This window comes from Helianthus annuus, chromosome 4, assembly GCF_002127325.2.
Source record: "Helianthus annuus cultivar XRQ/B chromosome 4, HanXRQr2.0-SUNRISE, whole genome shotgun sequence".
Classification (NCBI taxonomy): domain Eukaryota; kingdom Viridiplantae; phylum Streptophyta; class Magnoliopsida; order Asterales; family Asteraceae; genus Helianthus; species Helianthus annuus.
Genome location: NC_035436.2, coordinates 56,071,869 through 56,082,004, shown reverse-complemented (window position 1 = coordinate 56,082,004; position 10,136 = coordinate 56,071,869). Strand labels below are relative to the sequence as shown.

Sequence of the window (10,136 nt, the reverse complement as noted above, 5' to 3'; positions counted from 1 at the left end):
CTTGTTAGTGCTAAAGGACGAAAGATGTAGTGGGTTTTTCAAATAAAGGATTGCGACTGTAATTATTGAAGTTAAAGGCTATCAATTGCAATTTGATACAAACATAAAGAACGAAAAGTGTAATTTACCCTTTATAATATACAATAGTATAGTTTTAATTAGTCAGGTTCCGGTACAAATGAGTCTTGACATACAAATTGGCTTGACGTAAGAAGTGAAGGAGAGATTTTTTTAGCTTTTTTTTTTTCTCATTCTATTAAGCATATATTTTAGTCCCACCATCTAAAAACAATATAAAATTGTGTAAATAGCGCTAGTAGGGTAATTATAATTACCATACCCTAGGATAAGTAAAAACACATAATTACTCTACTATAGTAAATACTTGATTTTTTTTACATTTTGCAACTAAAAATCATATGCTAAGTATACGAGAAAAAAATTTCAAAAAAAAAAAAATCGAAATTTTTTCCTCCTTTACTTCTCATATTAAAGCTATTTTGTATGTTAAAACCCATTTGTATTTGATCATGCCCCGGTTGAGGTGTGCGTATATAATGTATATATGTGTGGGCCCCAAGGGGCAAAAGTGAAATTACACTAATTTTAATGTTATTTTACTAATTTCGTGAAAATAATGTTAAAAGCGACGGACGATTAATCATGCATCATATGATGGCGTTGATAATCGAAAGACAAGGGGTTACATACACTAATCGACCTTTGTCCTGATTGTGAAGTGTTTTATACTTTATGTCCAAGGCTTGATGCAAAACTACTATCGAGTCGGGGTCTCACTAGATATAATCTTTCTATTTTTATAGGGTAGAGGTAAAACTGTCTACATTTTACCTTCCTCAAGTTCTATCTTAATTTTGCTATTGGTGATATTTACTGAGTACGATGAGGACTGGTTTAGTAGTTTTAATAATTATAACAAAAATAAAAATAAAGTGCAATTAAAATTGCGTGGGTAAAGGAGCTACCTTGCATTGACCTTACTAAAACCGAGCATTCATTATTCTATAAATAAACACTCCCCTCAAAATGCTCTCTTTTTCCTTCTTCCCTCTTTCTTCTCTCCTTCCTCATCTCAACGGCTCCGGCCATCGTCACAACGTCGTTTCACCGTCATCCGGCCACCGGAAAATCTCTTTTTCCGCCATTCCATATCCTTAACAGGTATTCACTCTCTCCTACATATTCCTCACACATTTCCCTACATTTTATCCAAACTAGCTTCAGATCTCGTAACAATTTTCTCAAAACTACCGCCACTAGTTTCCAGTTTTCTATACGTGTTGTTTGTGTGAATATATATGTTCATATTGTTCGTTGTTGCGCAAGTATTGTGGATCTCTGTGATATCGTTGAATAGTTTATCGAATCCTAATGTAGATTCATTGATATTATTATTCAGATTTGGTAGTTTTGTAATCTGGTGTTTCGTGTTACTTTTGGATTACTTACGTTTCTGATTTGGTAGGATTCCGATTTGGATTGTTCAATATTGAAAGTGACTTTTGTATTTTTGTGATTTTTTTTTTTGTTTTAGAATTTATGATGTAACATAAACTGTATTTTTATGATTTTTTCCATTAATTTTATCTCGCAATTTAACGGTTATCTGCTGAAGCTTACCTAAGGATTGCGGTTTGATTATATCATAATGTTATCTTCTTAGATGTTTAGTGACAACAGGATATTAATATCGACTATGTATGTATGTGTTAATGTAGATGATTAATGATATTTGGCTACTGAGTAATAATGGTTTTAACTTTGGGACCAAGGAAGTAATAGTTATTGGCTTAAGTTCAGTAAGATTAGCCCTTAGGTAATTATTATGTTTGTTGAGTTCTTAACGTTACATGTGGATAAGACCGATTACTAAGCAGTTTCTCTTAACGTTGCATGTGGATAAGATCGATTACTAAGCAGTTAAGTGTTCTTGTCATTTATGTTTATTTATATGTTTACTTTCTATAAATAAATAAGACATGTTCACATTTATGTAATTTGTATTTAATAGTCTTCATATATATACGTATCCTGATGCAGGGTATTAGACTGAAAGAGTTGAGTATTATGGATGCCCCTAAAGAGAGTGGACTTCGTAATGTTAGCTCAGTTTGCTCCATTCCCGAAATGGATGATTTTGATCTTACAAAGCTTCTGGATAAGCCGAAGCTTACTATCAAAAGGGAGAGATCGTTTGATGAAAGGTCGCTTAGCGAGATGTCTTTATCAAGGGGTCTTGACAATCTGGAACTTGCATATTCGCCAGGTGGACGCTCCGGATTTGATACCCCAGGTTCATCCGCTCGCAACTCTTTTGAGCCTCATCCGATGGTTGCTGAAGCCTGGGAGTCTCTTCGTAGATCATTGGTACATTTCAGGGGTCAGCCAGTTGGCACAATTGCTGCATATGATCATGCATCCGAGGAAGTTTTAAACTATGATCAGGTCAAATCTTCTACTCTTTGACCATAATTTGCTTGAAACTAAAATCCACTGTTTTTATGATGATGTAAAACCATAGCTATGAAGTTAATGCGGTAAAAAACGGATATCAGTTAAGGACCAATATTTGAGATATCGGTTATCACGGTGCGATATCGGTAATTTTAATATCATGCAAAATTTATACGTTTAGCAATTTAACACTAACAATTCAGTATATTCTCCTGCCATTAACAAATTAACCTTTTGCAACTTGCAAAACACTAACAATTGTAGCAAGTGGGAATTGATTAAGACTTAAAACACTAACAAGTAACAATTAAGACTTAAAACACTAATAACAGTAATAAGAAAACGGACGAATGGTAGAACTAAGAAGAAAGGTACTGAGATCGGGAAAATCGGTGATATATCGGTCAATATCGCCGATAATATCGGTACCGATATTATAACTGATATTTGACACCAATATTTTACATGGGGACCGATAACCCATATATCGATATCAACTGCATAGAAGCATAACTTATTTTTATTTATGATGCGTAGGTATTCGTACGCGATTTTGTACCTAGTGCACTGGCTTTTCTAATGAATGGGGAGCCTGATATAGTGAAGAACTTTCTATTGAAGACACTTCAACTTCAAGGGTGGGAAAAAAGAATTGATAAGTTCAGACTTGGGGAAGGGGCAATGCCTGCTAGTTTTAAGGTACTTCATGACCCAGAACGTAAAACGGATACGATTGTGGCGGATTTTGGTGAGAGTGCTATTGGTAGAGTTGCACCAGTTGATTCTGGATTCTGGTGGATTATATTGCTTCGTGCATATACTAAGTCTACTGGTGATCTAACTCTAGCGGAAACGCCAGAGTGTCAAAAAGGGATGAGACTTATATTGACGTTATGTTTATCAGAGGGTTTTGATACGTTTCCAACGCTGTTGTGTGCAGATGGTTGCTCAATGATTGACCGAAGGATGGTGAGAATATTTTCTGTGTATAATGGTTTTAGACCTTGTATGATATTTCAACGTATTCTGCTGTTCAAAATTTCAAATCATATAGTGCTTTATATTTTAACATATCTAACGGCAATTATTTCAGGAATTTTTTATTTGGACATTGATTTTTAGTGACTTTTCTATATAGTTGGTTGACCACTAGGATTTTCTTATTGTAATGATGATCTGGCTGGGCTCACATGCTACACTAAAAAATTCATACATATTCAAATTGACAAATGTTCTGATTTCAGCTTGATCACATTAACAACTTACTTCTTTATGTAGTTATTTGTTCAGGCTAGTTAGTAGTTAGTACATCCGTATCTTGATATCTTTCTAATATAATATGATTTTTGTCAGATTTCTACAATGGACAAACACTCTCTTGACTGCAACACTTAAAATGCCAATATTTATTTTATTTTATTTTCTATTCTGTGCCATGAATATTGCAAAATGGATTTGTTTGGTTGATAATCGAATGTGCAAAATGCTCTTCTAGTAATGAGTTAGAATGAGATCTTGTAAAATAAAAACATATATACTCTGTATGGGGACTGTGGAGGATGGATAAATAAGTTACAAATATTAACTATTAAATGGATGAGGATATAGTGTGTTGGGGATCTTATCTTGATGTTAATATATTTAGTTTTGCATTTAAATTGGATTTGTGCTCTATCTTTTGTGATTATCTGCTATGCCAAACCTAAACTAATTTGTTGATAGAACTTCCGTGCCTAACAATGATAAGTATGTTTTACATCTGGTTTTGTTTCTAATATGTAAAAAAAGGGATAACACAAAATTTCAATGTGCCAATTGCTCTCAGAAGAATGATTTTACTTAATTCACCATCTATTAAGATGAATCACACGTTGTTAATTCATGCCAATGTCCGTCATTGGTAAAGTGCTGATAACCTGATACATTTCCTAGTGGCAATTTTGCTGGCATCCTGCTTATCATCTTGTGTTCGTGTGCCCAACATATATGTGTTTCTGTTTTTTCATTCGGTATACCTGTGTGTATATGTTTTTTCTGCGGTTCTTACAGAAAATATGCAAAAGCTACGCTAAGTCCCGTAATTGTAATCTTTTTATCATTTTGAGTTCATGTTGTAGTTGTATGTGCAGCTTAAATTTTAGTTACTCTTGTGTTATAGTACTAGGCATAGTTGTTAATAGCGGCTATAGCGACCGCTATAGCGCTCTATGTAGCCATGCGACGTAGTGTCGCTATATGGGTCATAGCGATAAATAGCGAAGATAGCGATTGTTTTTTTTTTTTTTTTTTTTTTTTTTTTTATGTAAATAGCAATTAGATATAGCTATAAAATAGCTGGATTTATAGGTTTTTGTTAAATATACATGTAAAATAGCATATATACAAGGGTATTTTGATGTAATATACATATAAAAATTTTCAAAATTCTTTTTCTAGTGTAATCGCTATTTATAAAATAGCCGTCGCTATTTGTCGCTATTCGCTACGTAGTCTATAGGTGCCTTGTCGCTATTCGCTATCGACAACTATGGTACTAGGAGATTCTTGCTCCATGTTAATTTTTAGTACATTAGCCATGTCAGTTTTAGTATATTAATAATTAATTAAAAAGTTTCTTCAACACGAGTAGTTTTGGCAGTTTCTTACAGCACCAATTTCAGCACAGCAGAAATACTTTGCGTTAAGAAGCTTCATTTCATTATCTTTCTTATAATAATCTTTTATTATCACTAAAATATGTGATCCTATTTGCGTTTATATTTCAGGGGATTTACGGTTATCCTATAGAAATACAAGCACTTTTCTTTATGGCGTTGAGATGTTCCTTGTCAATGCTGAAACACGACACAGAGGGAAAAGAATTTGTGGAAAGAATAATGAAGCGGTTGCACGCCTTAAGCTTTCACATGAGAAGTTATTTCTGGATTGACTTCCAGCAACTGAATGATATCTACCGTTACAAAACAGAGGAATATTCTCACACTGCTGTAAATAAGTTTAATGTTATTCCTGATTCAATCCCGGACTGGGTTTTTGATTTTATGCCGACACGCGGTGGTTACTTTATTGGAAATGTGAGTCCAGCAAGGATGGATTTTCGTTGGTTTGCTTTAGGTAACTGTGTTGCTATCTTGTCTTCTCTTGCAACTCCTGAACAAGCTTCGGCGATTATGGATCTTTTTGAAGCACGTTGGGAGGAGCTCGTTGGTGAAATGCCTATTAAGATCTGTTATCCTGCTATTGAAAGTCATGAATGGAGAATTGTAACTGGTTGTGATCCCAAGAACACGAGGTGGAGTTATCACAATGGAGGATCCTGGCCAGGTTTGTTATTTTCTTCTTTTAATAATTTCATCACCTTTTTCTGTCGCTAACTGATTTTAGAAGCATGCTTGTACATTCTCTAAGAATTTGTGAAATTATTTCTTCCTAGATCTAAGATTTTGGTACAGAAGATTAACTTAGGTACCCGTTACTCATTACCCATCGGGTTCTTGGGTATCCCTGATTCCCTGCATGTAGGGCTGTAAACGAACCGAACGAACACGAACAAGGCCATGTTCGTGTTCGTTCATTAAGGAAATTAACATGTTCGCGAACTGTTCACGAACGCATACCGAACATAAGTTCATGTTCATGTTCGTTCGTTAAGGAAATTCAGTTGTTCACGAACAGTTCGTGAACACTGGTCTCGAACACAAACGAACGCAAGCGAAAACAAACGAACGCAAGCAAATAAAAAAGAACGCAAACGAACATTTAACTTGAAAATAAAAAAAATAGAAAATAAGTAGTTAAATACAACCCATCAAATGATAAATCAAAACACAAGAAGTCTAATACACCACCAAACGATTAATCAACTTTAACTAACTTAGACATAATTATCCCCAAAAATGTCTTAGCATGTCCAAATTTTAGCTAACTTAGAAAAAAAATTAGGGTTTCAAGTTTTCAATATGTTTAGATAAAATGTTTATTATTTATTATTTTTTAATATAATCAAACAAACACAGACGAACGTAACCGAACATATTACCGAACGTTCACGAACACAGTTGAACGAACGAGACCTATGTTCGTGTTCGTTCGCTAATTCGTGTTCGTTCGTTAAGTTAATCGAACGAACATAAACGAACTTCCCGCCGAACGGTTAACGAACTGTTCGCTGAACGTTCGGTTCATTTACAGCCCTACCTGCATGTATCGGGTATTTATGTTTATAATCTTATGTGGTTAAAAATTACCCTTTGGGATGCCCATTACTTGAACTCAATCTTAAATCTACTACGCGTACCGACTTAAATATCAAATACAATAATTATATTATCTTTTTAATAATTTTCAATTTCTTGCAACTTCAACATACTATTTGTCATATTTTTTAAGACTACATAATATATTATCATATTCGGGTAAACGTGATTAGGTAATCAACGGGCATGCATCGCCTAATACCATAAGTGTCCTAAACCTGCGCCAAAATTTATAACTAAGGCCATACCTGTCCCATTTACCTTCCGGAATGTTTCGGGTTTTCTCATCAGCTTCGGGTTATATTGCTATGCCTGTCTTTATGTATGTATGATGTATCTGGTCTTGCCGAATTGAAGCATGTTTCTTTTTTCTGCTGACATACTAGACAACAATAAATGTTGCAATATAAACACGAAAGCTGGCAAATTCGACCCATTATTTATAATGAAACAATAGGCCAAAAGGAAACACTCCAAAGTATAGTTTTAATGCATACAACCTCCAAAATTGGTTTATCCAAAAACTTAGATTAAATTGTAAGTGTATTTTTGTAATCACATTTAACAGTTAACACACTAGTTATTTATAAATAAACAAAAAAGGTTTGGACAAAAAAAAGTGGTTATGGGTCAACTCATTACTCATCCTGACCCAATCGGTACCAAAATTACCTGTGTTGAACCAGACCCATTTTAATCTCGTTACCCAACCCACTTGACCATAACCATTCAAACCCATTTACTTATAAGGGTCAAGTTAAACAGTTAACGGAAAATGAGGCCGGGTGGGTTATGCGAGTTATAAACATAGTTGTTAATGGCGAATAGCGACAAATAGCGATTAGGTACCTATGTGCTACATAGCGAATAACGATAAATAGCGGACGGCTATTTTATAAATAGCTATACAATAGAATTTTTATTTTATATGTATATTATATACAAAAAACCCTGGTATATATGCTATGTTACATGTATATTTAACAAAAACCTAAAATAAACCGATTTTATAGCTATATTTGATTGCTATTTATATTAAAAAAAATAAACCAAGTGTCGCTATTCTCGCTATCTATCGCTACAACCCTGATAGCGACACTAGACCTATACGCTACGTAGCGCGCTATAGTGATCGCTATTGACAACTATGGTTATAAAGTGGACAAAAAGCGTTTGTGGGCCAACCTGACCTGACCTGACCCGTTTTGACACACAAAATTTACTCTTCTCAACCTGTGAATTATTTTGATGAGTTGCCGATCCTACCTCCATGTCCTGATTGCTCGGGGGGTTGTTTATAGTTCATTTGTAGCTTCCATTGGTTGCAACTTTCAAGATTACATTTAATCGTTTGCTGCAACTATGTTCTGTCTGCATGATAATCACAGTTCTTCTATGGCTACTGACGGCGGCTTGCATCAAAACGGGAAGGCCACAAATAGCAAGACGTGCAATTGAGCTCGCTGAAAGCAGGTTGCTAAAAGACGGGTGGCCAGAATACTATGACGGAAAACTTGGAAGATATATCGGTAAGCAAGCAAGAAAGTATCAAACATGGTCAATTGCAGGTTATTTGGTGGCAAAAATGATGCTGGAAGACCCTTCACACTCGGGAATGATCTCCCTCGAAGATGATAGACAATTGAAACCGATCATTAAAAGATCATACTCGTTCTGAACCCGAGGTGATTATCCTATTTTTTTCATGAGAAACGCGACTCTAAGCTCATTGAACATCGTCTTGTATACATTAGCATTCAAGACGCTCTTCTTATTGCTTCTTTTAATAAAAACTGATTCTCTTCTTTGTGTTTTATCTTTGTTGAGATATATGTATCAAACAATATGATACGATGTAAAGGTGACTGAATGGTTTAGTTTGCGGGTTACCTTTCACTTAATTGTAGTGATATAACATAAAAACAATAATGTGTTATTGTGTTACATGCTACTTACTATAAGTTCTTATATAAAACCATGTTTCTTGTTACTTAAAAGTTATTTTTCAACCATAATCATAAGGATTTTAGAAGATCTTATTGTGGTGGTTTACATATCAAAGATAAGTCAGTGGCGAAGCTTGACCCGAATGACCTGCGCGGGGGGGGGGGTCGAAAACGTATATACCAAAAGAATTTGTATACGGAAACTACATATATAACACTACTGAGCGAAAAGTTCGAGGGGTCGGGCACCCCTCCCCGCCCCTTCTATACTTCACCACCAATATAAGTAAAAAAACTCTTTTAAGTGTATTTTTAACCTTCTAACCTTTTATTAGAAAAAAATATTTTGTTAGTATCAAAATGATACACTGTTTCACACTAATTATTTGTAAATTTTCATGAAAGACTAAAAACGATTGTTTCATTCAACCCGATTGATACTCGTTTTAACTCATCGCCATCTAGAAATCCGGCTTTGACAAACAGATACTTGTTTTAACTAAGACTGCGAGGTATGGGGCGGGGGTTTGGGCGTGGGTGGGCTGAAAACGCCCAAGCCACCACCCCGGGTGGGCATGGGTTTGGGCGTGACCCCTTTTTCGTGGGTTTGAAGCTGGGCGTGGGGCGGTCTGGCCAAGCTGACATGGCGGGCTCTAATTGGACAAACCAAAGAAGCCGTTGGGCTAGCCGTTGATTTAACTATCAATGGCTCAGATCTAGCGAAGCCCACCAAACCCACGCCCCCAACCCCCGCCCCACCATACCCTGTTTAAATGTGGGTCGCCCCATGTCTGCCACCCCAAGCCACGTGTCAACAAATGCCCCAACCCAAGCCCAACCCCCGCCCCACCATACCCCGCAGTCTAATCACCATCCAGGAATCCGGCTTTGCCAAACAAATATAACGCCATGTGTCTAAAACTGAACACAACAAGAGACGCATGTTGAATGCTAATGTACACAACATAAAAAAGTCAATCAAACCTAAGCAAGCCGATTTTCATTTACTAGTCTTGTTTTCTCACGAAGAAATTAGATTACTCACCTCGTGTTAACTTGGATTATTTTAAGATTTTAGGAGTAGATCTTTTATTGACGGGTTTCATTTGTATATAATCATCTTCAAGCAAGAACACGTCAAAGTGCGAAGGATCCTTCAACGTCGTATTTTTTACCAAATACCCCCTCGATTGACAATGTTTGATGCTTTCTTGCTTGCTTACCCACATATTTTCCATGTTTTCCATCATAGTATTGATGATCTGGCCATCCGTCTTTTCGCAAGCTGTATTCAGCGAGTTCAATGGCATGACTAGCTATTCGCAGCCGTCCCATTTTGATGGGGATTTTGGTTCACAAAACATATTTCCTAATCCATTACTATATCTCCATCTAGCACTTGATGATAGGAACACATTGCAGAAACCATCAAGATTCTTGGTTAATAAATGCACAAATC

The 10,136-nt window shown here is 35.7% G+C and overlaps 1 protein-coding gene across 1 annotated transcript; it reads left to right on the top strand.

Moving 5' to 3' along the window:
* The first annotated feature begins 1,031 nt into the window (after window positions 1–1,031).
* LOC110936656 (probable alkaline/neutral invertase D) lies at window positions 1,032–8,627 on the top strand. The gene is made up of 5 exons (XM_022179071.2): window positions 1,032–1,182; window positions 2,062–2,466; window positions 3,013–3,444; window positions 5,241–5,799; window positions 8,120–8,627. Exons 2-5 carry the CDS (start codon window positions 2,089–2,091, stop codon window positions 8,407–8,409), a joined length of 1,659 nt encoding a protein of 552 aa, XP_022034763.1. The 5' UTR covers window positions 1,032–1,182; window positions 2,062–2,088; the 3' UTR covers window positions 8,410–8,627.
* The last annotated feature ends 1,509 nt before the right edge of the window (window positions 8,628–10,136 follow it).